Below are 27,837 nucleotides of genomic sequence, written 5' to 3'. Positions count from 1 at the left end.
TATCGTATTTGCGGATGACAGATGGCTAACCTAGCTAGGGATATCGTTAGCATCGCCGTGTAGTTTAACGTTTACTGATTTACTCTTATGTTCGGTGTGATATTGTCATATATGTTCACGATGATGGGAGAGTTGTAATGCAATCTTGCTATAGTGGCAGTACAGGATCATTGGTTTGGTTTGGCTTAATAGCAACAAGCGGGTTAGCAGCTGAGGATCCTTTCGGTAGTCATTTTGCTAACACTTAGCAAAATGTCAATGCCAGCAACGAAGATGAGGCTGTGTTTTTTTTTTCTCTTCGGGTAAAGGTTAATAAATTCGTCGAGGTCACAAAAAGCTGAAGGAAGAAGGTCATTTATTTTATTCCTAGTAGCTGGTTCCTAATTCACCGCAGAGTGGTGTGTCATGTGACAGACTGTTCCTCTTTAACATTCATCACCAGCGTCCTGTCACGAGTTTATGCCTCCATCCACAGCGTTGTAATGTTAAAGGGTTATTTTTACTGGGACCCATGAAGTCCAGTCAGGCTGTTGACAAAGCACCATATCATGTCTCTTAACATATCAGTGTTAATGCATTATAACGCTACACTGACAGAAGTGGAATTTCATTTCCCTCCACTACAACAAATCGGGAGCTGAGGAAGAAAAGTGTTGGAGTTCTTCTTCTTCTTCTTCCTCAACTTCTTCTTATTAGATGGTAACACTCAGTGGATGAAGTTGAATTGTGCTCAATTCAAATATCTGCAATCATATGATTTCAATATATGGGTGTGTAAAGCCAGTTACTACTTGTTACAGTCACCTGTATGTGTAGTGTTAGTGTTTAACTTTTACTCCCTCCTCCAATCCAATATATGTTTTGCTTCTTGTTCTTACAGTTGAATGTTTGAGCTTCACTGTGCAGAATGATGTAGCCTATGTGCAGAGTTTGAGACTAGAAGGATGTTCACGTTCATCTGCTGAAAGTGGAGAATTTCTCTCAGCTCATTGAAAATCTGATTTCAAGGGTTGGGCCTACGAGCATGATTTATGATGTCAAAAATAGTTTGCAGTCAATCCTGGTCCAATATTCAACTTACACAAGTGTGATGTAGAAACTTGAAGCCTCCAGTGCACAAACACTGAGAATGGACTTTACAGTGAAGTAGGAGACATCTTGTGTCCATCAGTTAAGCTTCAGAAAATGAAGTTATTAGTCAGAGTAGAGTGTTTTATGTACATCTTTAAACATGTCTGGAGAGGATCTTTAAAAACCCATATGTGATAGCCAAAGTTCTACAAACATAATACATCTTGACAAAGAAACACTGTTCCCGAAATCACTTCCTCATTCATTCACTCATTAATTCCCACAATAGTTTACTCTATAGTGAGCAGTAAAAGATTATTTTGGACACTTATGGGTCATTATCATTTTGCATCATCACTGACAGGTGTAGTGCCTTGTAACTGTGATTGTCACATCTATCAAAGGTGCATGTGGGATTTTTAGCAAAAGTAAAAACTTTTTAAGGCACTATATAATGCATATATTAAACACTAAGAAATTGGATGATAAAAAAGAAAGAACAGTCATACAAAATAAATATATAGTGCAGTGGGCAGCATATAGTCTGCTAGGTTGAGATTTGCCATGCAGCCACAAAGTATTTGTACCGTGACTTAATCCTTTTCCATGTGTTTGTTTTGTTTGACCGTCAATTCCATTTTCCCTGCAGGTGTCCATGGAGACAGCTTAACGGTGCTGCAGACTCCAGAGTTTGTGTCCTTCCAGAAAGGAGAGTGGCCTGTCTCTGGAGAAAAGATCCCTGACCTGGTGGCTTTAACCATGGGTTTCTCTGTTCAAGAGGTTATTTGTTATTTATAAGAATGTTCCACAATTTTAATTATAGATGCTATTATGTGTCTTTTTCAGAAGTAGCTTAAGCTTATGATTGTGCTAGCCTAGCCTTTACAATGTGTGTTTATTTGTGCAGGATCTGTCCTGGCCAGGCCTCAAGGCTGGTCCTTTGTTCCAGCGTCCCCGGGCAAATGTACTGGTGGTAGTCAGGGGAGTTGATAGCCTGGCCCTGCCTCAGACTGTGGCTTCCTACCCCTTGGAGAATGTGAGTTAGAAGGACTGTGTTGTACTGCTTTGGCTTATGTTGAAACAACAGACAGAAGCATATCTTTGGGAAGGGTTTTTGTACCACTGTTGGACATCAAATTTACGTCTTGGTGTAAATATTACTGAAAATTTGGCTGTAATTTGAATGAGTCGGCATAGTTTGTCAGTGAGTCATCTTTTTCCTTCCAGCCGGTACCCTTCACCTTGGATAGTGTTGCAGAGACGGTGCATTCTCTTTTCGCTGAGGACACGCCTGTTGTGCTGCAGCTGGCCCCTAGTGAAGAGGTAATGAAAATGTACTGAGACTGAACAAGACATATTTACCTTTTTGTGACATGTCTCTCAGGGTGCTCATGTGTTCTTTTTACCTGTCTGTCTGTTGTTTTTCTCAGAGGCTGTATATGCTGGGAAAAGCCAACGCTGTGTTTGAGGACCTACCAGTTACTTTGCAGCAGATCCGTGCCCGTCTGTCCCAGGACGGCTCTGTGCTGGCTTCCCTGCCCCTCAACTCCCTCAGCAGAAATGCAGAGGTAACTTTCTAACAATATTTTATTAATATATACTTTTTTTTTTTTACTGATAACAACATCAAACCCAGTATCTCTGGGGTTTCTTGCACTGAAGTGAACAGATTGAGCCGTCACAGACTGAAACGTTGTTTTTGACAATTTGTATCCTTGAATTTTACCATGTGGAAGACTGTTACGGGGAGTCTTTCCTGTCTTACCTCTTTACTGTTCTGCTTCCTAGGCTGATTTACTCTTCTTGTCTGAGGTCCAAGTACTGCACGATATCACAGCTCTGGTAAGTTGTCCAGTTTTGCAGAAGGGTTTTTTTTTTCCTCCTGAAAATGTGAGTTTTCCTTGCAGTGTGACACAGATGTCTGTTTTATGTCATCCCTGTAGCTGCAGAGACACAGGCATTTGGCCAAGGACCACTCCCCTGACCTGTACTCCCTAGAGCTGTCTGGCCTGGAAGAGCTGAGTCGTGTCTACGGCCAAGACTCTCCCCAGTACCGTGACGCCACTGCTATTCTTGCCTCAGTCCTGCAGAAGGTAAGAAGATCTGAGAAAGTCATGGGCCTTGTCAAGACAACCTCTTCAATCATTGATTTAACCTTTATAACCGTGTTTGTGTTTTTTTTCATTGTAGTTTGGAGAGGACGTGTATGGTCTCTATGGCAACAGTGCCGTAGTGGAGGTTGTGACAGTGAAGACCTTTGAGGCTCCTTTGACCAGGAAATCCCGTTCGATCCTGGAATCCAAACAGATTGTAAGTCTGAAGCAGACCTACTTGTTAAATATCTACCAAACTGAAGTTAAATGTTAGCTCAAGTGTGCCCAAAGAATAATTATACACTTATTCAGTGGGAGTAATAATTCATTATACTAGTGGGTGTTTCTAATATTTGGTGTACGCCATTTCTGTCAAGGAGGCCAGGCTAAATATTATAAACAAATCTCAGTATAACGCAATTAAGTTCAATACCACAAACTCTGATGGTCCCTGAAAGTCCTCAATAGGTCGCAAATAGGTAAATCTTTGGTCTTTAGGCAGATGAGGTTCTCAGATGGAGTTGTTGTAATAATATAAAAGTTATAATTGCCGACAAATACTGTACATTAATAAACACTTAAAATTGGCCTTACGTGTGCTTACAACTACAGTATAGTGCATAAATAACCATTTATTTAATGTTTATATAGTGTTTATAAATGCTAAATGGGGGGACTTTAAGTACTGTTACTACTGATTCTTTTGGTCAGTTGCCAGGGAAACGGCAGCATATGAAGGGGTGAGCTGAAACAGAGGTTACTTGGCTGTAACTCTAGTTCCATATGTTATATCACAAAGCAGCTGAAGGAATGAAAACACAATTACTGCAGGGAAAATAATTAAAGCATGATACAGCCTGATCACATACAATACATGCCTGTAGCAGAGCTTAAAGTTTGACTGACTTCAGGCATAGAGCAGCTTTAAATTCATATAATACTTAATTCAATACATTGTACACATTTCCTCATGGACAACTTTTGAGGCTCACAAATCTTTTCTTGCTTTAATCCCTGCCTGTAGTGTTGCAGTGGTGCTATTAAGGGGTGAAATCTGATGCTGAGCTATAAAACAAAACCTACTTCTCTATAGCAGGACTGCCATTAACCCCTCTGCGTCAAGCATAAACCCACTTCTAGTCAATCATGGTTTTTATGACTTGGGTCTGGAACCGAGGAACGCTTTGATCATCCACTCTAATAAAACGGAGAAAGGGAAGGGGGTGGGCGTCCTGCAGAGACAGTCCTGATTGTCCAGTTAATGCGTCTTATCAGATGTTGCCCCCTGCTTCTCTCACACTCATATCCTGTGTGTAAGGGTGTGTGGTGAGAGGTCAAAAGGTCAGAGGTCTTGTGCGCTAACACACCTTTTAAAAAGCTATTTAACTGTGATGAAATTAAACAAAATAATTGATTATTGTTAAAGTGTACATGCATTAACTCTCTGATTTTAAATCTTGTACTTTCATTGCAGAGTAACCCAGACAGTCCTTACAACCTGGCTTACAAGTACAACTTCCACTATGCTGTGGTCTTCAATATTGTACTGTGGCTGATGATCGCTCTTGCCCTTGCTGTTATCGCCATCGCTTACAACCTGTGGAACATGGACCCAGGATACGACAGCATCATCTACAGGATGACCAATCAGAAGATCAGGATGGATTAAATCCTGACCAGCAACACTCCATCTGTCCCTGTAGATCCCTCTAAGTGAATGTTTGTGTTTTTGTGTGAGGTCTTGTTTAGTGAAAAACCTTGAACAGCTTTCTGGGGTAGGGGGGTGGATGTAGTATTGAATAACATTTTTTTGTTTACAACACTGGCATGATGATTGACAAAAAATATCATCATTACAGCTGTGGCTCTTCATTTAGTCTACATAAGGAGGTTAAATGTCATCCTCTACTAGTGTATAGACCGAACAAAATTCAGAGTTCCTCCCTTCAACCCCACGGCTCATCATTCCTTATGACTTTAACTCTTCACTAACTATGTTTCATTTTTCCCCCTGATGATTGCAACTGTATTTTTTTGTAAAGAAATATTGTAATGTTTTGGAAGAATGAGATTTGTCTGGTTTTTGTGTGAAGTTGTGCTTGTCTTGCTGCGTGAAACTGTTTTAAGTTAATTTTATGTGTATATATTGAAAATACAAATGCAACTATATGAGAAACTGCTGTACTGTTATGTGAAAAGATTTGTGCAGTGTTTATTCCAGGTAGGATTCAACCTGCTTCAATTTCAAATGGTAAATGCATATTGGATAGCAGAAATACTTGATTATAGTGTTGGTTGTTAGGATTGGATAAGAATAAATGAAGATCTGTAAATCGCATTATAATGCCTGATAATAAATTATTACATGGATCACCCAGATTGTTGTCTATTATAAAAGCAGTCTTCTTTCTTGTCTTGTCTGAAAGTGGACAAGAGGGGAAATGACAAAAAAGCAGCAGTTGATTTACGAGTAAAGCTGTATTTTAAGGCTCCCGTAGTTTCTTATAATTTCCTAGAAAAGAACTGGCCCCTGTTTCCCAAAAGCATTATGATCTCAGTCCCATTGTAACTATGGACTAAGATAATCTTAGCCTCAAAATGCTTATGGAAAACAGGGTCCTGGTATGTAGCTAAATTCTGACAAAGGTTCTTGGGAAGGACTACATATTTTTTTTCACTAATTATAGAGAAAATGTATAGCAGAGTGTTTTACCTACTGTAGCTGAATATGTAAAGTTTCATATGAAATTTATTTGTAGGCAAGCATACATTTATGAGGAATAAAGTTGCCAAATATAAATAAAAAAGGGGGCACTTGAAGACTGAGAAAGCCAAACATTCTGTGAAACCACAAGAAGCTCTTTGGGACAATGTCAAATCCTGCTGGGATAATGTGGGTCATCAGGTTTTGCACAAACTTGTGGAGTCCATCCCAGCTCGAGTGCATGCTGTCATTCAAGCAAAAGGGACATAGCATGTACATTTTTCAAAGAAACAACTTTTCACTCAAATTGTTAAGCTGCTATTATCAGTTGTAATGAAAAAAATTAGTATTACATTCGAAACAAATGGAAAACAGAAGAATCTTGACTAATGGTCTCGAGAGGTCACCCACCTGCAACCGTTATGAGTTCAAAGTCTGATGATGTCAGTGGAGCAGTATGCTTGGGGATGTTCTCATGGATGGATCGATTCACTGGAATTAATTAGTCATAGTTGCATTTTTGCATAACACAATAATAAAACATTGGTTTGGATGATATCTTGCAGCGGTACATCCACAGTCAACATTTATTTAGTCTATAAAGAACTGTACAAACAGACCATTATTGGCTACAATATAAAGAATATTATTCCAGCTTTTGTCCCAGTCCAATGTCCATGCTGTGCTCCTGATGACACACATTGAGGCCTTTTTCACAGCATAGAAACAAGTAAGTGCACTTACACAACTGTTCATTTTGGCTGTCTGAAAAAAAAAAGTCCTTATAAAAAATGAAAACCAAATCTACGCCCTTGATCTGGTCTCAGGTTTTCTGTGTGTCAGTTATTTTGTAGTGGGCTAATTTCATGAAACACAACTTTACTTAGTAAAATGTACAAATGTGTGGGCAAGATGAACTGTAATAGACCTGGTTCTTTGTCCACAAGAGGGCCACAAAGATTACCTAACAATTCAGGAACTAGTTGTATGTTGTACTTTGGTGGCGCAAGTTCCCAAACAAATTTGCAAGTAAACAAATGACCAATTAAGGAACTCCAAACACAGTGAGCCTACAGCAGATACAAACTTGCTCAGTTTGTAATCCAGCCTGACACAAAGTACAAAGTTTTCATTCTCTGGAGACTATGGATGTCTGTACAAAAATCTATGACTAGTGGAAGAAGTACTCAGATCCTTTACTTGAGTAAAAGTACCAGTACAGCAATGTAAAAATACTCCATTACAAGTAAAAGTCCTGCATGAAAAATCTTACTTAAGCGCACATTTCTAAACAAACAGTACAGATTTACACATGGATCTTTTTTTCTCAGCTGGACCAGATCTATCTGCAGACAAAATGGCGGACACAAAGACAGACATCTTTAACCTCCATCCCAGGGCAAAAAAAAAAAAATTTTTTTAAAAAATGGCGCACCGGGAACAAATTGTGACCTTAGAGTTCCTAAAAAAAGGTCAGCTCCAAGGTTAGATAGATAATTTAAATGGTCCCAACTGGCAGATGTTACGACCATATTTCTATCTAATAGACATGAGGTGATCAAAGCAATTAGATGTACTGATGAATATTCTGCTGTCAGGTTTGAAAATCAACTTAAACAAATATTTTATTACCACTGAAGGAACGTGACCAATCAGAAGTGTTGTCACTGATAAGAATGAAAAACAGTAACTTAAACTTCAGCCCGATAACTGAACAAATAATGAAAAAGTTCAATATGTGGTTGATGAGAGATCTTTCTTTGAATGGTAGAGTTCTAAGGGAATATCCAGATCCGTCTATGTGTCCTTGTCATTGGAAATGCCTACTGAAATATGCAAAAAAAAAATAGATAAGAGTTTATTTAATTTCATTTGGAGGAAGAAATGTCATTATTTAAGGAAAGATATCTTGTGCGACATAAAAAGAAATAGCGGTCTGGAGGTAGTCAGTTTTGAAAAGTTAAATAATACTTTCAAAGTGAAATGGTTAACTAATAAGATTAGAGAAAAAGAAAAAATTTGGCATACTTTCCCTAAATATGTATTTAGTTTAATGGGTGGAGTTAAATTTCTGCTTAAATGTGATTACAAAATTGATAAGTTACCTGTGCAGTCATCACATTTTCATAAAGTCATCATAAACTCTGCTGGCCTGGAAACTAACTTACAAACATAATTTTTCATCAACCATTTACTACATTTGGAAGAACAAGAATATTCAATATAAAAATGAATCACTATATTATGAAAAATGGGTTGACAGTGTTATTGTATTGGTTAAACAACTTGTTAATGCTGATGGGCAGTTACTAACATAATGAATCCCTCTCTGAACTCAGGTTACCAGTTACACCAAAAAGAATATGCAGTGGTTTGTGATGCTTTACTGGGGGTGTGCTGCAGCTTCTTAGAAGTTCAGTAATCGAGGCTTCAATGATCAGTCCATTCAATAGTGGTATATTCCTTGGAGAAGTTGACATTATGATGAATAAATGCTTGAATAATTACACTAGGAATCACATACAAGCTGTAACTCAGGAAGACTCTTTTGGGCTTCACTTTATGGAGAAATTAATTGGTAGAAAATTTGGCCAGTTGGGGGAAAATTTTGTCTTAGTAATAAAGTTAAAGAGGTTTCCTTTAAATGTTTGCATCAAATATCTCCAGTAAAAAACATTAGAGAGATTCAGAATTAATATTGTGTATTCTTGCAAATTTCTGTGGAGAAGAAGAAAAGACAATCTGCCATTTGTTTTATCACTGTATGTATATCCGAATATTTTGGGTGGAAGTTCAGCATTATATACGAAGGAAAACTGGGCAAACAATCCAATTTCAGGATAAAGACATTTTTCTATGTTTTGAAGGTAATGACAAGGAGAAAGATGTTATTTTTTGTACGGTTACCTTTATTATTAGGAAAATTCCACATTCACAAGAAGAGATGGGCAGACTCAAATTTTGGACATTTATATCAAGAACTACGTCAATATGTCCCCAAGGCCATCAGAATAAGAAGGCAATTAAAACTAACTGTGTTTTGATACATTTCTTATGAACTGATGATACATTATTTTGAATATATATTACTTTTTCTTAACACTTTTTTTTCTTATAAACTTTATATATATACTCCTGGTGTGGACAGTTTTGTGTGTACATACTGTTAATGTAGTTATGTTCTATGAAAATAAAGAATTAAGAAAAAAACGTGCTCCATGAGTGCTCCCCGATTGTTTGGTTCCCGGTGCACTTCCGCTGTTCACCGGATGTTGCTGAGGAATATTGTGTCGCCTGTTAATCACAGAACTGAACCCAGAAAAATGTGTGCCGACCGGTGTTTGACGGTGCTGGTGGAAGCGTTCAGAGGAAAATAGTTGACCTCGCATTTTTTTAATCCTCTGTTAATAGGAAGGGAAGTCGTAGCCTGAGGTAATTTAAGCTTTAGCTCTCCTCCGCATAACAACAACATAGCATAAACGTGGCTAGCTCAGTTAGCTAGCGCTAGCTACTCAGGTTTTTCACTTTCTGTTGTGCCCAAGTTTAGGAGAAAATCCACATTTTCTCTCTTTGTGGAGCATAAACATCAGGGTCAATGACCAAAGAAACATCTTGAGTCCTGCTTGTGAACTGGTAAACGTTATTGTGGATGACTTTTGGTTTGCTGCAAGTTTTTCATTCAGCGTGCACCAACGCAGTTCTGCGTTTGATTGTCTTGCAGACTTTGTGTTAACTGACAAAGTTAACACACATAATCATAATACAGGATCTGATGTCGTCATCGTGACCATTGTAAAACTGGAACGATTGGTTAATGATACAGTAAAAACAAGTAACAAGTGCAAATGTATTTGTCCCTGTTGATCACCGTTGTTATATGTGCAGCTGCACGAATGTCTTGGTGTGTTTGCTATTTTAACTGCACTCTGACTTTATGTCTCCATCCAGACTGTTTCTCGTTTTAAGGACTTCACTAGACAGCCTGTCCATTTTGTTTGTAATGTTTGTTATTAACAGCATGCCTTCCTAAATAGCCACAATCTGTGAAAATATCAATATTAAAATGGTTATTATATTAATTGATAATCCACCAACAAAGTCCTTTTCTTATCAAAATGTTACTTCTTGGTTATTGTTTTATATTTTAGGATTTACAGTTATCATTCTGGATGTCAAAGACCATCTTGTCATTCGGGGTTTGACTTTTGTGACAGAGACAAACTGCTTATACATTTTTTAAAATTTGTGTTTCTTGTAGTGTTCCTGTTGTGCCTTATCAAATTGTGGATCATGACGGAGCGACGGAGAGCCTTAACTCTTCCATTTAATGTTGACAAGGATAACCCGGTATGTGTGACACATGTTTTTGAAATATTCAGTTTTGTCTCTGAGCAGCGTCACGTTAACTTGTGAGCTTTCAGTATGCAGCTGCCCTGCTCCTAACTGTAGTGATGATTTCTGCATTGCTGCTTAGTGTGTGCTGATCACCAGTGCACAGTGATCTTGCACTGTGTAATGGCGGTGCTCTGTGGTTGCATACATGCAGGCTTCCTCTTTTTATTGCTATTATGACTAGATTCTGTTGTTCAGGAAGCACACTCTGCCATTGTTGAAAAGGTGGATCACAGGTGGGAACTAGACAGCTTAAGCTTTGCAACTGCAATCAACATATTTTTTGCATTTTCATAGCTTCAACGCTGCTTCCATGCTGCTACTATACTGCAGTTGCTATTATAAGCTGTTACTATGGCTGAAATTAGCAATTGTTTTCATGATGCTGATTGTTTTCTAGGTAATTGATTAGTCATTTGGTCTGTAGAATGTTAGAAAATAGAATATACTTTCTTAAAGCTCAACTTTGTCTTTCTTTATTTATTCTTTATTCAAAACCCAAATTTAATGTCACATAAGACAAAGAAAACCAGCAGATCCTCATAATTGAGAAGCTGCAACTGGAGAGTGTTGGTATTTCTGAAAAATGAGCTCTAACAATTAATCAATTATCAAATCAATTAACAAACTGATTAATTATCCATCAATCGACAAATAGATTAATTGACTAATCATTTCAGCTCTAACTGCTACACATGCGCACATTGGAAATGTTTGTAGGTGCAAACTTAATACACTGATTTAATATCATAACATTTGACAAAACAGCTGCGACTACATCCTTGCCCTTGCTACACATAACAAATAATTTCAACATTATGGATTACAGATCAAAGTTACAAGCTTTGCACATTATCACTTTCTGTAACTGCATGTATAAAGGAGTTAACAAACTTTTGGCCATTGCATGTAATTCATTTTTCACTAGTATGGTAACTAACCACCCTGTGAATTTTAGATGGAAAACCCTCTCAGAATCCCCATGACATGTCTTTCATCAGACTGTGGCAAGTTAGACAGACAGGTACAGCGAAATCTCTGCTCTCTGTCTGACCCTGTGAACAAATGTTATGAATGTGATATGGCTATTCTTGATAATACTTGACACTCATACTGTTTCCTTCCCTTTAGCAGGTTCCCTGGACTGCTATTGCAGGTTGCAAAATCAGACACTGTGATTCACAACATAAAAATGCTTCCATGCTGTTTGAGCACAACCATGCAGCCATGGTCAAATGTGGAATGGCCAGGTAAGCTCGCGCTAATCGATTTGACATACAAACTTTTTAGGCTGTCGATTGCAGACTGAAATATTAGTTCATGGTTATACTTTTTCCCATCAGTTAAAAGTGACAAATATGTTCTGTTGTCTATACTGATCTGGGCTGAGTTATTTTGGCCGTGTAATTCATTGCAGTTTCTTAAACTTTCACAAGATGGGGCACTCACCTTGAATATTAAGACTCTTACGGCAGTGACGGCAGTGGTCCTTTTATTGCTCAGTGTCATAAGCAGAATTAAACATTTCTGAAGCTGTTGTACATCTAAAGCAGTTTAATGTAATACTTTATTATAATTTAACATGAAAATACAGCATTTGTCAACATTATGTGTTATTTAGCTCATGCGAATGTATTTATTTATTTAATCTTTATTTTTATAGGGACAAGTATACAGCATAAACTTATGCCACTTACCTGAGCATCTATAGCCTAAGCTAGTTTGCAATGCCCGTCCCTAGAAGGGCTTTTAAAATACATAAAACTCAACAGTAAAATAAATATGAAACTGCACAAGACTCAACATTACATACGCACACATTACAACATGACTACATGAATGATCCCTCTTTAAAAACTGTCCCAGTTTGGGTTTAAAATGTTCCCAGTCATGGTCCATTTTGAGTTCTGTAGGTAAAGAGTTCCACATGTAGATTCCCCGAACAGAAAAAGCCGTCTGTACCAAGTGAGGATTTACGAAAGGGCACCTTTCAATTCCCAGTAGACGCACTTTGTGTTACTGAGCCAGAAACTCTGAGCGGTACCACCAGGTCCCTGAACAGCTGCAGAGCCTGGTTATTTAGGCCTTTATAGATGAGTTTAAGGTTAGCAAATTCATAAGAGTATCAAAACTTAACATATTTGATTTCTTAAGATGGCAGTGGTGTGATCTTATTGGTTTCCTGTCTAGAATTTGAACTGCTTGATTATAAATCATCACAAGAGACTTGATTGTTGTTGATGCTGCTTGTGACCAAGAAGTAACACAATAACTTGTGTACAATAACTTGTGTATGATCTTTTCACTAAATGTGAAAAGATCATACAGTGCATAAAACTATTTGCTGCATGATAGGGAATTACAGTTTTTAAAATCTTTAGTGTTATGAAATCAATGGTAAGCAATATAAATTATGCTTAATTAAAATGGTGTTAAAACAACAAGAAATCGAACAGCTTTTTACACCTTATACTGCTGCACATCCTTTTATTACCAGTTACAAACCTGTTGGACCAGTCAGTTGCATGACACATCTCTCATACAAATGGTTTCAGTGGTTTGGTGTGGCCTTTCACAAGAAGATAATATGACATTGCAATTCTACCTACAGTATATTGTTATGCTAATGAATACGTCAGCTTTTATTTGAATGTTTTACTATTTTTGTTTATTCCCTACACAACTAACAGGAAGTCGTCCCTTGACTGTGTGAACAGCATTCATTTTGCACTGTGCACTGTGGTCAAGCTTATCATGGCCGCACACATTGCTTATCTACACCAGTAGACTTGTTTACCCATCCCCGTCCATCATGTGTTTATATACGCACAGTCTGATCTGCGACGGTATATGAGCGATAAGTCAGAATACCTTGCACGATGTTGCAGAGAAGACGCAGCTCTAGAACGTTTGTGAATAATTCCTCCTCTGCTCTGTCCTGTAGGAGGAAGCCCCACTTGATCCTGACAGATGTCCTAAAGACAAAGCTGGGTAAAGCTTACATAGAAAGGATAAAACAAAATCACTCCTTAGGAAAGAAAGGACAAAGTTCGCAAAAGGAGAGTGGTGGGTGCAGAGAGGAATCCCCGATCCGCAGAGGCACGAGGTCTGCTCAGAGGGAAACTAGGAATGATAAGAACAAGAGCATGACAACAAAATGCAACCAGAAGACCACCTCCTCATCCGCCCAAAGGTAAGAAGACACTTTAAGTTTGGCACTGTTGGAAACTCTACTTTTTCACTGTCCTGCTGAGAGTTAGATGAGAACATTGATGCCACTCTTACATTTATTTGGTAAATATATGGCTACAACCAGCATCTATTTCCAGCTTAGCTTAAAACTGGAAATAAGGGGAAACTGCTAACCTGGCTCCGTCCAAAGGTAACAAAATTTGCCTACCAGTACTTATGAAGCTCACTGTTAAACACATTATAGCTCATTAGTTTAATCCTTTACAAAAACTGAAGTGTAAAAATGTGAAGTTGCGACTTTACTCTTGGTCATGTATCAGACTATTTCTTGGCCAGGAGCAGTGAGTTCCTGGTGTCTTGTCATCGCCGTGAGGTTGCCAGGAAACCAGAGGGGACTTCAGGAAGTGACTGCGTCAAGCCAAGAAATTGTCTGACTCATAACCCCTCATTTCTTGTTTTTCAAACTCGCAACACCCCAACAATGGACGAGATGTCTCAACAGCTTATTTACTCCAGTCATAGCTGCTCACTCAGTGCATGTGCTGAAACAGTTTCTCCCTCTTCCTACTTCGGTCTCCATAAATCATGCTCATTAGTGTCTTTCTCTGGCTGAGCCTGGTCGACTGCCTGCATATAAAAGGACAACACAGTAATATCTTGATGATGGTACTGCTGTTAAACTCTTAAAACTTCGAAAGTCATAGGCATAGTGTGATGTTTTTTCACACAGACATGTCACGAATGAACAAAAATAGACATAAAAGCAATAGGAGGTATTTTTTATGAGAGTAATTTGTTCTGTTTGTTTTCGAGTAGTTTAAGGAAGAATGACCTTTTAATGAAGCTTGGCTCTGCTGTTTGCATCCTTGGCTCTACAGTATTTTCCAGGCAGAAAACTTGGAGGTTTTATTTGGAGTAGTACCACACAGAGAGATTTCACAACTTGAGATTCTGGTTCAAATAAGTGTTTCTGCATTCGTCTTTTATGTACACTGTTGTCTCTGATGTTTTGTGATCAAGTACGATTTTAGTGTATAAACGTCCTGCGACTAAACTTTTACACTACTGCATGTGACTTTGCTAAAAACAAGAAAAATGTGTACATCATAATCCGAACATAGTTTTAATTCTTTTATATCTTTAGGTCAAGACTCAGAAGAAGGTCACATAATACTGACGGTGACGAGGACAAAGAAGAAAGCAAAGATATAGACGAGGGGATGATCGACAAGGACAACGGAGAAGACTACAAATTTGCTGAAGTTGTAGGTAGGTGAACATGAGGAATTCAAACACAGGCATTATTGATGTGACGCTGCTCTCCACTAACACCCATTTTACACATCAAAGTCTGTTTACAGGTCTTAAGAAATTCTACTGCAAATGTAAAAAAAGCGGTATGAAGCTTTTTGTGGCTCCATAGGGAGCTGCACACAGTCTTGATAAATTGTCTCTAGTGTTTTCACTCGATGCAACCTTGGTTGGGGCTGAAGACTACAAGTTTGAAAATGACAGTCGAATGAATCAAGTTGAATTGCATTGTAGGTAATGTTGGTACCAGGTTGTGACAAGGAAGAAGAATGCATCGTTCTGCTGCATCAATTTTTATCTTATTTTTAAAAAAACTGTCCATCATGAGTTCAACAGTGTTATCGGAAGACATTGCTAAACCAGTGGAGTGTTCTTTTACTCTTTTATGGAGTAAATGAACAAACGCTGCACTTAATAGTTGTATTAAACAAAATGCAACAGAATTTACTCTGCCTTTCCCTTACATGCATATCTCAGTTTGCACTGTAGCCATTTGGTATAGCACTTTCTTTGTGGACAGGAAATGTCCTTAGTAATAGTCAAGTTGTCAGTGCTGTAAGTGGTTGTTTCAACATGATGGGTTGATGTGTGTCTTTGTCTACAGATTGTGGGTTGTCAGTGAGCTGGGAGCCTGCTGAGGATACGGGAAGCTGTGATGAGTTTTCCCCAGCTAGCATCAAGGACAGGTGGACTGATCCAGGAAATGAAGTACAACAAAGTTTGGTGGGTACCGCACAGGGTCACAGACTAGATTCAAAATCTCACCAAGGTTAACAAACTTTATCCAAACTGACAGGTGCCAAATAATATGCGAGCAAAGTGGCTCTTACTGTAATGGTTTTGTTATGTATGACTAAAGCAAGCACAGAACATTTATGTAGTGGAGACCTACAGGGTCCAAAAGTCTGAGACCATTTTCCCATTGGGAAAGAGGTCTCAGACTTTTGGACCTCACTGTATGTTTTAAAGCCCAAAAGCTTTTAAATTTACAGATACATGAAGCCAACAATAATATGTGTTCTGTGCTGTCTCAACAGAAGAGGAAAAGAAGGGATGCAGGGGCCCATTGCAATGGAACAGGCAGTCCCAAACGCCACCGTGAAAGTGTGCTTCGCCTCACTGGGGAAGACGGAAGAGACGGAGGACCAGCCCAGACACGTATTTGTTTTGAAGAAAGTGGAGAAGACTTGGATTTGGAAAGCCTGGACCGTAGCATTGTACAGTTCACGGTGGGAGCAGATGAGAGAACAGATGTTCTGCTCCCAATCATCAATCCTAATTTGGAGGCTGGGGACTTTATTGGAACCCCCAGACGCCGTCTATCGTCCAGCCAGGACGACACAACCAAGATCAGCCCCTCTGAACCTAGTGAGTACACCGAGCCAGTATGAGTGATGCCAGATAATCTTCTAAACCTGAGAACTTTAGTCTGTTGCTGAATCATTTATTTGAATGCATCAACAGACAAACACTGGCTCAAGCAGCCTAATACTGTTATGCTAGTTGTGTTTGTTTGAGCCTTAATCAGTATACAAACAGAACCCAAGGAAGCATCTGATTTTAAAGCTAAGTAGTCAGCTTCTGTCCTCTGTTTCTGAAACTGGAGAGTTTGGAAGAACAACTATAATAAGATACTCTATCATATTATTACATTTTCTTCCAGCCGATTCATCAGGTCTTCCGATCACTCCATCAAACACCCAAAATTCAAACTTTATGAGATAGAAGGCAACTATGTACTCCATTAAAAATTAGACAGTATATTGACAGATATAATTTTTTTACACAAATGTATAGCATAAACAATCATTTTTGATAAGGATTGCTTAAATTTGGTTATTAAAGAATTGTGACCAGGATATGTACTGAATGGGACACTTACAGTTAAAAAAATAAACTTTCAAGTGCTCTCTGGTGAACAAAAATATGTGATGGCAACACTATTTCTATGCTGCGAATGTATCTTATTCGCTGACATGTCTGCAATAGGCTAATGTTGGCCTGTTTATCATGTCGGACTTTAATCATTACTTTTAATAGCTGTTGGCTCAGTGAAACATGGCTGTGAAGGCATGCTATGCTATTGTTAATTTTATGTACATGAGTTAGTGCTGTGATACACAGGCACCAGTCACCCATAAAGTGGGATACTTTAATTACCACCTTAGTAAAGGTGAGGGTGTTTTCCGTAACACGCTATGCTTTGAAATGGAGGTAAACTGCTTTTAAACATTAAAACAAATTACACAACAGTCTTTGAGTGTCATAGTTCAACTCCAGGGACATTAGCTTTTCCCAGAGCTTTCAATCGCATCTCGTAGTCTTAAGGCTAATTCATGGTTTCTATACAATCGGGTCTGCACACACAGATGCTTTCCACACATGCACACTAGAAATCAAGGTGGCGACCTCGCGACAGTGAGAGGAAGAGCTCCTTTGTTTGTTGTATTTGGTAGAACAAGAAAAAGTTGAAAAAAGAAAATGATGCGACCACTTAATGAGAATGGGGCCAAGTATGGGGAATACAGACCATGCGTACAATACACGAAACAAGCATCCCGTTGGCTTTTCTAGCATATGTTCAGTGGGCCCTTTTTAGTGTGTGCAGAAAGTTTGAGGATCTGCAACAGTTTGATGAGCTAACAGTGTCTGCATCTTCAGTCCAAAATGACACAGTCTTTACTGTGTTTATATGACAATTACAGAGTAAACTAGTTAATTTATGCGTCCTAAATAGCCTCCTCTCCCATAGGGCTAAGTGTTTTGTTCCTGAAGTTGACTACTATCTTTTCTGTGTCTTTGTGTTGGCCTGATCTGAACCTTTTCTTTTTGCTGCGTGTGTGTGCCCTGCATCTTATTGGCTATTTCCAGGTGTCTTTTCTAGGATTACTACTGTCCCTGTTCTCCCACAAAGCCCATTATACTTCCTTCATGCAGTGTCAAATAAGGACGTGTGTGTGGTTGTATGCTTGTCTTTGAGAGGAGCAAAGTAGCCCAATTATTAAAATATAATCCACACAGACCTATTGCTTTCTGTATGCTTGTATTTCAGTTGTGCTGTCCAGTGATGATGAGGAAAGCAGTGGCGATCCTGAACCCAGCAGATCAGCAGTCCATACACCGGTCACTGTGGAAGGCACAGTAATACGGGGAAAATCCTCACAGGACGCTGTGGCCAAACAGCAAGAAGCTCCTGACATACAGGATATGCAGGTTGGTTGAGTGTATTATATTTCATCCATAACTCTTCAGTACAACAGAAATACATTTAAAAAAAAAATCTCAAGCCTGTTTCATAGCCTCATACAGGTTTTATGTTTTTTTCTTTTTGACGTTACAGTCCAAAGTAATCCAGTTTTCTCAATGGGCACAGATTCCGGCACTCTGCACGTTGCACACAGAAAGCAACCTCACAGTTCCTAAATTGAGCTGAGTTAATGCCCAGATTACCATGACATCACAGAGTGTTTTAGAGAGATCATGCTGAGGCCTAAGGTTTTACTGAACCCTAGGGGGTCTTGATTACTACCTGCTAGTTGAATGGAACAAATGAGAATACTCACCTGTGTGATGACACTTAGTCTTGTAATTGCGACAGTGAGAGGAGAACAGACAGGGTCACATAAGGGAAGAATTTTGGGATATAAAGGAAAATTCTGGTAATGCTCAACCTAGGCTATTTTCCTAGGTTTACCATCATAATGATTGTTTTCGTAATTTTATGTTACGTTGATGATGGTGAACACAACTGCTTACTTAATTTTACAATGAGTTTAGCAAACAGAGTACAATAACCAATTTATTGTTTATTTTTGTCATTCTCATGAGTGAGAAGATGCCTTGTCAGCACCAGAGAAAGAAGATAATGCATGTTTATTTGGTGACATTGTTGAAAAGATGCTGGGTCTCATTAACAAATGTTTATTGTTTTTCTGAGACATTTATTTGGTAAAACTGAAAAAGAGAAAAAAAAGAAGAGCCTGTGTCCTATTTACAAAACCTGCAAAGGCTACTGATACATTCTACCTATGTGAAAATATTTATGATTTTTCTGAAACTAGATAGATCAAAACTGCACTTGAATGAGCCCCAGTGACACCATTTTCATCCCTCATGTTCATCTGTATCTGCAGTAGTAGTAGCAACACTGCTTTTTGTCTTGTCAAAAGTTGTTGTTCCTGTAATAGTTAAGTTTTGTCATCCTACCAAGATGTTTCCATCAGGGTTTGCTCAGTAGTATAAAACATTTTGATAAGAAGAAATTTTTCTTGTGGTAAAAACAGCAACACTGTACATTGCTGTCAATGCATGGTGCAGTTCTTGGTACTACCACTAGGTGGTACCAAAGAAAGGAATGGTGAAATCCTAAACATAGTGGCTTTAAAATATTTAAATCGGAAAGATAACCTTTGTACTGTTGTGATTCTGGTTTCAACCATATTACTCAAGGGTCAGGGTTTACAGCCAAATCTCATTGCACTGTGGTGGTTATTGAACATACCAGCCTGTTTGCACTATTTTCTACAAACTGCGTATGTATGTTTGTGTGTTGCAGATGCTGCATGTCGTTGTAAAAGAGCTTCCTGGTTCTGTGCCGGTTACTCCCATACCCACTGTAGACCACTCTTGCATGGGTGTGGCCTTCTCCAGACTGCACTGTGGAGGTTACCAAGGGAAGGCGAATGGAGACATCATGGTAACCTACATAAGCGACAGACATGAACATTTGACATTCATTAATCATATCATCATCTCAGGAAATAAAGTGTAACCCATATTTTCTCTCACTTCACAGATAACAGACCAAAAAATCATCATCCCATTGAAAGGTAATGTTGTGATTTCTTATTTTTTAAGTACTGAGCCATTTAAAAAATGCTCATATAATAGCACCAGATTGTCTGGATTAGTTCCCAGTGGTTCCTAATCTCCTCTAAAATTCTTTGTTTCTCTTAAACTGCAGAGAAAATATTTCTTGATCCGCTTGTCTGATCTTGATGTTTGTAGACAGTTAAGACCACTGTAGCCCGCCGTGACCTTTGGTCTTGGTTGTATAAACTCGGACCCAAGAGGAGCCCATCTCATCTTGTTTCGGTCACACTGTCTGCACACCATCCTCCCCCAGCTTAGTGGTCTATTTCAGCTAGTAAAAAGGTGTCTGTTTGCGTTGCTGGATTAGACCCCTTTAGACCCTAATGCACTCTCACCTCTGAGCCTGTGAAATCTCCCCTAAAGGGAATTAAGGTGGTTATTCCATGAGATTTGATCATGGCCATGTGTGAGTAGGAAATCTGTCTGTTAAGGAAAATACGTTGCATATTAGTTGTGTAAACATTTTGGACAAACCAAGTACTGTTCTTGTGTAGACATATTTTCTAAAACAGAAAGCACATGTTTGTTTTTGAAAAACAAATCATGCCCAGTAAAAGACTAAATAACCCCCAAATAAAAGAATTTCAGTACATAGACAGTCAAGCTTTGCAATGCAACTATTTTTTTCACAGCATAATAATAATAATATTATATAATACATATAATATAATAATGTGTGTCTGTCTGTTGGTTGGCCAGTCCACCACTTTGGTCCAGACTGAAATAACTCCGGATGGATTGTCATGAATTTTTTCTTGACATTCATAGTCCCCAGAAGTTGAAGCTTACTGACTTTGGTCAGGTTGACAACTTTGGCTTTTTGTCAATATATCTCGAGAACAATTGGATAGATTGCCATGAGACCTGACACAGGTCCATGGTGCTCGGAGGATGAGTTCTAACTAGACTGGTGACCCCCTGACTTTCCCATCAGGCCACAGTTTCAGTTTGACCACTTATTTGAAAACAAATGACATTCCCATCAACCTCAGCTTTGTGTTTAGAGGTAATAAGTGAATTAAGATGGTGAACATGATAAACATTATACCTGCTAAACAGTATGTTAAATTTGCCACTGTTAGCATGCTGAAATGAACATTTATCTCAAAGCACTTCTATGCCTAAATACAGCCTCACAGAGCTGCCAGCTCAGCTTCTATTACACTAAAATAAGAAGAGAATAATGTTTGTAAGATGTATGTCAGGAAAGCTCTAAAACTGGATTTAGGCATCTACAGTGGGACCACTGGAACAGAGAAAGAGAGAAGCATAAGTCTCAAATCAGTACAGGAGATGGGAAACACGTTAGGTGTAGCTCTGTTGTTAAGAAGTTATAGTTCTCATAACTTGATTCCAACTCTGTGAGATGCCAAGTTGACCTGTTCTCTCGTCCTCAGACACTAATGAAAAGGTGGAGGTGATGTTAAGCTTGGAACGTGAAGAGCTGAGGAGGTACAGTGTTTGGGAGCAGGAGGAACTGGAGGATCAGGATATTCACTGTATGGACAACGAAGAGCCGCCTCCTGCTGCTGTCCTTTTGTTTTGTGTGTCAGAAACTGCTGCAGCTGCTATACAGTGGGACCTCCGTAAGCTCAAACAGGATGGAACCACAAACCCTGGTGAGACTGCCGAAAGTTCAGAACACACATGGAGTCAGTACCTCAAAGTCTTATTTCAAAATATTTTTTGGCGATGTGGCGTTTAGGATCCCTTTACTGTAAATCTCATTGCCTGTATTTTCATGAAAAGCAGTATGTTTATGAAGGACAATATCATAGCTTATATTCAGAGAAGTGTCAGTCATCAAGAGATACAGACAAGATTTCTAGCAAACTGTTGCCAACTTTGCCAGATGTTTCCTTTTTTGTGGTTTTACTGTTCACAAATATAGTTCAGAAGGTTTTTGTTAATTATTTCAGATATAATTTTCAGTATTTTTCAATGTGTCGCTTTATCCTCAATACAATACAATACAATACAATACAATTATTTTTTTTATTTTAATAGGCAAAGCCAGCCCCTTCATCCTGCTGACTCTGAGAGATCCTCTGAAGGGAATGGAGGGGGCTTTATTGCGCTCCTTCTTGGACATTGACTGTCTCAAAAGTCTGGGACATGACAAAAGCTTTGTAGATGGAGTCGATGATTTGGAGGACATCCACTGTCCTGTTCTTTCTCTGGACGATAGCTTGGAGCTGATTAGAAGAACTGGACTAGACCCCCACTTGCTGTCCCTGCTGGGTCTGGAGAGCCCTGACCCTGACCCTGACCCTGGACCCGACATAGACCAGGACAGTCCATATTCTGACAGAGACAGCAACGCCTCACCACAAATTCAGCTGGAGGATGATTCACAGGAAGAGACAGCACTAGAGCTGGAGACACCACCAGAGCAGGACACAGAGATGCAACTCAAACCAGATGAGGATCAGATAGAACAAGAGCTCGAACATCCCTCTGAGGTAAATGGTCTATGTCTTTGGATCTTTCTTGGCTTGTAACCCTGTAAAATAAAGTGGTGTCTATTTGAGACCCCTCCTCGGGGTATGCATATGTCTACTGGGTGTAACCAGTTCAGTCATCGGGATGTTCGTTGACTTATTTGAATACTTTTATACAGTTCCAAAAAGTAAAATCATGTTTATTCACAGCAAAGTAAAGCCTGAAAAAATATAATTTCTGTGGGTAGAAGTGTTTTTTTTCCTTTTCTATCCTGTTAATCATCTTGTGGCTCCTCAGATTTAACTTGTGTCCCCTTGTGGGGGTCCTGACGCAACTGGTCATTGTGATCTACCAGTGGTGAATGACTGTTATATAAATATTGCATGAGATGCTCCAGTGATAGAAATTTCCTCCCACAGAAGAGCAGAGAAGAACCCATTCCTGCATACACACTGTGCCATCGTAGAACCAGAGGATCGTACTCCGTGTCCCTGTGTAATGCAGACTCCAGCTGGACTAAATATAAACATGAGGGTCTGGCTCGTAGGCAAGTATCCTGAATGTGTCCAGCTACTCATGCAGCCTGGGGCAGCAGGGGTAGACGTAGAACTGCAATGTCCTCTTAGGAATATAAAAATAATAAGACATATTAAAACTATTATAGGCTTCCTACCACTGCATGAATATATTCAAATCTGTGGTCGCTCTGTGAATGGACAGCTGTTGCTACATCTTTGATGTCACTGCTGTATGTCGACTCATTCTTCTTTCTTTCACCTCTGCTCAGGTTGATCCAGTTTCCTCCTCCACCACTAAAAGGAGGAATCACTGTTACAATGGAGGACCTGCAGTGCCTTGACAGTGGGCAGTTCCTCAATGATGTTATCATAGATTTTTACCTCAAGTAAGTAACACAATGTGAAACAAAAGGCCTCAGGTGTACTTGGGTTCCTCTTGTGTTTGTGGAGGAGAAAACCACACTTAAATTGATTGTGTTGATGTGTCTTTTAAACAGGTACCTCCTCCAGAATGCCTCTGATTCTGTGGCCGAGCGTTCCCACATCTTCAGCAGCTTCTTCTACAAGCAACTAACACGAAGGGACAACGCCAGCGAAGGTGTCACCAGTGACTCGTAAGTGTCCACAGACATTTTTGTGTATGTGAGGACATTTTAAACACTGTAAAAAACTTGTGGCCATGTTTTTATTTTTTGTGTGCACCTAGTCAGAGGCAGAGGCGGCATCAACGGGTAAAGACGTGGACACGCCATGTGGACATCTTCAAAAAGGACTTCCTTTTCGTGCCTGTCAATCAGGAGTAAGTTACATACATGAACATATGTATGGTACAGACATGTTTTTGGTGTGCTGTTAAACATAATACATTACTCTGTTCTCTGTTAAGGGCTCATTGGTATTTAGTCGTCATTTGCTTTCCTGGACTGGATGAGCCAAAAGTTGAGCCTTGGACTGGTAAAGACTCGATGGGAAACGGTCACAACGGGACAGACGAGTTACAGGATCAAGAGGAGGCTCAAGGATCAAAAAGCTCAGATGATAATACAGAGACTCCACCTACATCGAACCATAGTGACAGCTTGGACACAGAGACAGGTACAAAGAATGGCATATGGTGACTTTTTTAAAACACTTCTTTGATTTATGTTGTGATTGTAGAAATGATGGCAAAGCTCAAGGTTGTTAATGTTTTCATGTGTTTTAGAAAATGCTCAAGAAGATTCCATCAAAGAAAGTCCACCTGGTCCAGTGGTAAGAAATAATTCACCTTTGTGTTCACAGACATTTTTTAAACCAATTTTATTTGTATCGTTCTTCTAAATCTGCTTGTGCTAATTTTTTCTTTGTTTATAGAACTGCACAGAGCAGACTTGCCAGAGGGAAAGTGTTTGCAAGAGGTGAGTGCTCACGTACATCAAGTTACGCTACTCTGCGGCACCTGTGACCATCTGACCTATGAGAAGGAGAACTGATACAGTTTTTCACATGAAGCCCCTCAGACTATATGTCCATAGTCATTTTTTGCATAATTTAAAAATGCCTACACACAAACACAGACAAGTTGATCCTCATTAATGAGGTTTAAAAAAAGTCCAAATAAAAGTGCAGTACTATGCATTCACAGTAATGTACCACTTATGAATTATTTGGTTCACTGCTAGCTTCAATGTGTGTACAGAGCACTCTATTTTGAATATTTGTTATAATATTCTTCATACAAGTCCTGCAGTACTACGTTTACAGATACCACAAACACTGATGCAGTACATTCTAAAGGCACGTTCAGACCTGGATCTGGTTACTGTATTTCCAAATTGTCTGGATCCAACTGTGATGGATTACAGTTATACTAGGCATTAGATTGTGTATCATGTCTTGAATGAACACTTCAAATAATTTTTTATCTCTGTGCGCACACTTGATTTTATCTGTGGGAAACTGCAAGTGCTGTTAAAAAGATAAGATGGCCATTTAAGTTTGGCTGTACAGCTAAAGAAGAGGATTGTGGGGGTTATTTGCAGGCACATCCCCCCTATTAATGACGAAAAAATGCAAGTCTGATGTGGATTTAAACATTGAATGACAGATGTACCTCTCCTGTCTGTAGCCCGTGTATTCTAATCATGGATTCCCTCAGACTTTCTCTTCATGAACGAGTCTTCAAACTCTTAAGGGAGTAAGTATGACACTTGAAACCATCTGTCAGTAGTTGTATGTTTGTGTTGTATAAATGTTCACATGGCGACATGTATTTGTCCCTCAGGTACTTACAGTCAGAGTGGGAGGTCCGTCGTGGATCATCAAGGGAATTTGGTCCTGATCAGATGAAAAGCTCACATTGCCAAGTTCCCCTTCAGGACAATAGCAGTGACTGTGGTCTCTACCTGCTGCAATACGTCGAGAGTTTTTTAAAGGTAAACAACTTGTTAACATCTCTTTTTCTATTGCTCACATGGTCTGACATGTTTTAAAACTGGCCACTGTAATATTGGATCAGCTACATGTTTAAATTTTCATGTTTAGATTTTAACTCATGCATGGAGTAATGAGCTCCTCCTTCTGCTTTCAGGACCCTGTGGTGCATTTTGACCTCCCTCTACACCTAGAGCATTGGTTTCCACGGCAGCAAGTGCGGAGGAAACGAGATGAAATCAGAGATCTGGTACTTAACCTTTACCGACATCAGAACCTGGACAATAACAGATAGAAACACCTCTGCTGTTCACTGCATCACATTCCTGTAGCCATTATAAATCACCACTCATACTGAGTGATGGACATTTCAACATGAACTGAAAATATTTCTGTTTTTGTTTCATGCATTGAACAAAACATGTAAACCTTTGACTATTTGTGGGTCCTGTGAGTGAATATGAAGGCATCAGTTAATTCAAACTCAACAAGTAGCTGTCCATCCAATCAGAGAGAGTTTTAAAGTAGATTATATGTAAACATGCAAATGTTTGTACACCCCATGACTTTTTACTGATTGTTCCTCTGCGACAAGTTATTTTATAAAAGGAAGTATTTGTATTTAATTTTCTACATAGAACCAAGGGAAAGTGTGTGAAAGTTTAACAATTGTGAAACATAGTTTGTACAGTGAAACTGTAAACACATTGATTGTTTTAGGGAAGTTTATTTGCTTTGCTGACATTTCATGTCTTGTGTGACTTAACATTTCAGTCTAATCAAAATAGCTCTGATTCTGACTTCTTTACTGGCTGAGATTTACATTAGATGGTAATTCCAAGGAGATAGATTTAGTGTGAAATGCTTGGAAATTTCCTTGCTTTAATCATTTCCTTTCAAATGTTTTGCCATTGAAGCCTCAGGAACTGGAATTTGTCCCAATGTGAAACAGCCATTCCATCATTTGCCCCTTGTTGGATGCATGGAACAAGAAAATAAGTTTTCAGTCACTCAGTGCCTCATTCAGTTATCCTGTTAGCCTCCCACAATGATTAACTAGGGTCATTCACTCACCTCCTCTTTGCAACAAAACTGAACTGTTGATGGTACCATGTATCTGTGACACTGTGTGTCTCTTTGTATTGCAAACCATTGTAGACCCTAAAACATGTTGGAATACAGAGATGATACTTGATATCAGCTTTACCTGCACAAATAAGCTAAGATAGACCAAATCTAAATATTAATTAATCAATGCATCCGACTTCACATTGTAAGTTTGTATACATAATATTTCTAGTCAGTGTTTGGAAACCTCCTTGACACTGTGCAGGCATTAAGGGTCTTTATTTGACCAAATTTGTCATTGCTGATCTGTGTAAATTGAAAAACCTCCTGCGGTCCAGATCTAAGAAATGGTGTGTTTCATGTCGTACTTGAAGTACTTTCTTTTTCCGCCATCAGTTTCGATTACTTGCGTCCATCCTATAAGAAATCTCAATCATTAATTAAATCTTTTAATGAGAATACAACTTGTTGAAGGTTCAGGGGTGCACATTCATTGGTGTGTGTAACAGTATAGTCTCTAAGGTAAAATAGTCCAATAAAGGACATTGCAGTGCATCACTACTGTTGCCTAAATTCTTCTCAGCAGAGATCAGTCTTGAAAGTCTTCTAGTTTTCTCCCTTTTTGTTCAGATGTTAGTTTTAACACTTTATGACATCCTCGATGCCATGTTTTTTTTTAGATATTTTATCTAAAATGTATGAATGTACAGGAGTTGATTCCGAAATATCTTTTGTTTCAATAGAACATTAAAACTTATAGATGAAATTACACTGGTTATTCTGTTGTTTTTCCAACTGGAACCACACGTAGATATAGTTGCACTGAACACACCCAGTGTGTTTTCGATGACGTATTACATGACTTCTGACCTCTTGTCCCTATTTTTCATAACAATACGAGGATTAGAGGTTAGTAACTAAAACAGAGACTGAGGACAAAGCATCGGTGTTGTGTAAGACTTGACATTTCTTTTTATGTATTACAAGTTTTTCTTGGCCATACAAACACTTCTGTCAATCACCCTTTATAATTCTTTTGTCATGACAAAAGTAGCCAACTCTCTTCCTCTTAGGCCATAAGGGTTCAATTGAAAATGTTTATACATCACAATGCTTGCCACTATAATCTGTTCAGAGGGTTACATGGTCGGCTTAGGTGTTTTAATTGTCTCAGTCTGTCAGATCCCCTCACAGTGTGACTCTGAGTAATCCCCCCCCCCCCAGGTGTATAGTGTGCTGTAGCCATTTGGCTAACACAGCCTCAATTACCAAAAGTTCATGGATGACAATCCCTGTCCACTGTCAGCACACATTATTGCCTTTATGCAGTGTTTGAAATTATGAGGTGCAGAGGAATGCGTCGCATAGCATCACTGACACCTTTGATCCAGGAATGCACACATACAGCACAGTAAGTGAACTGGCAGAGTGGAGCCACTGCCATGTAGACCTACTTGGCTCACCTGATCTCACGTTACAGGATCAGGCACTTGTTGGACCTTACAGAGTTAAACAATGTTCAGCCATCTGCTGCAAAATAGACTTGACTGTCCAGGTATTTGGCTGGACGCCTGCACCATGAAGAAGGCTATAGGCCAATCAAATTTACTGTTGTACCTCTGCCTGAGCATTTAAGAGGAGGACGCATTTTAAAACGAGTATTTTATTTACGCATTGTTATCTTGGTGCAGATGGACCGTACCTTAAAATGCCTGTAAAATGTTCTATCTTTGGTTTAAAAATGTCTGCTGTGTAAGCACTG

General features: G+C 39.0%; 2 protein-coding genes across 5 annotated transcripts; both read left to right on the top strand.

Annotated features, from left to right (window-relative positions):
- The first annotated feature begins 1,662 nt into the window (after positions 1 to 1,662).
- On the top strand, positions 1,663 to 5,541 carry atp6ap2 (ATPase H+ transporting accessory protein 2). Its single transcript, XM_042426372.1, has 8 exons — positions 1,663 to 1,851; positions 1,979 to 2,107; positions 2,299 to 2,394; positions 2,502 to 2,639; positions 2,860 to 2,913; positions 3,015 to 3,164; positions 3,262 to 3,381; positions 4,639 to 5,541. The coding sequence occupies exons 1-8, from the start codon at positions 1,678 to 1,680 to the stop codon at positions 4,831 to 4,833; spliced, it is 1,056 nt and encodes a 351-aa protein (XP_042282306.1). The 5' UTR covers positions 1,663 to 1,677; the 3' UTR covers positions 4,834 to 5,541.
- Positions 5,542 to 9,116: 3,575 nt separating this feature from the next.
- senp7 (SUMO specific peptidase 7) lies at positions 9,117 to 26,846 on the top strand. 4 transcript variants are annotated; one of them, XM_042426867.1, is made up of 23 exons: positions 9,117 to 9,300; positions 10,127 to 10,215; positions 11,219 to 11,284; positions 11,395 to 11,510; positions 13,205 to 13,453; positions 14,597 to 14,721; positions 15,368 to 15,486; positions 15,801 to 16,131; positions 17,816 to 17,976; positions 19,319 to 19,459; positions 19,559 to 19,592; positions 21,033 to 21,254; positions 21,643 to 22,097; positions 22,497 to 22,624; positions 22,865 to 22,981; positions 23,093 to 23,209; positions 23,302 to 23,394; positions 23,482 to 23,690; positions 23,800 to 23,846; positions 23,949 to 23,992; positions 24,703 to 24,771; positions 24,859 to 25,009; positions 25,165 to 26,846. In XM_042426867.1, exons 2-23 carry the CDS (start codon positions 10,159 to 10,161, stop codon positions 25,300 to 25,302), a joined length of 3,189 nt encoding a protein of 1,062 aa, XP_042282801.1. In that variant the 5' UTR covers positions 9,117 to 9,300; positions 10,127 to 10,158; the 3' UTR covers positions 25,303 to 26,846. The 4 variants fall into 4 exon arrangements, with proteins under 4 accessions (XP_042282801.1, XP_042282802.1, XP_042282800.1 ...); XM_042426868.1 differs by having other exon boundaries at positions 11,392 to 11,510; positions 22,500 to 22,624; XM_042426866.1 differs by having other exon boundaries at positions 11,392 to 11,510.
- Positions 26,847 to 27,837: the final 991 nt, after the last annotated feature.

This window comes from Thunnus maccoyii, chromosome 11, assembly GCF_910596095.1.
Source record: "Thunnus maccoyii chromosome 11, fThuMac1.1, whole genome shotgun sequence".
Classification (NCBI taxonomy): Eukaryota; Metazoa; Chordata; class Actinopteri; order Scombriformes; family Scombridae; genus Thunnus; species Thunnus maccoyii.
Note: the sequence above shows the minus strand (reverse complement) of the source record. Positions and strands in the feature narration are given on the sequence as shown.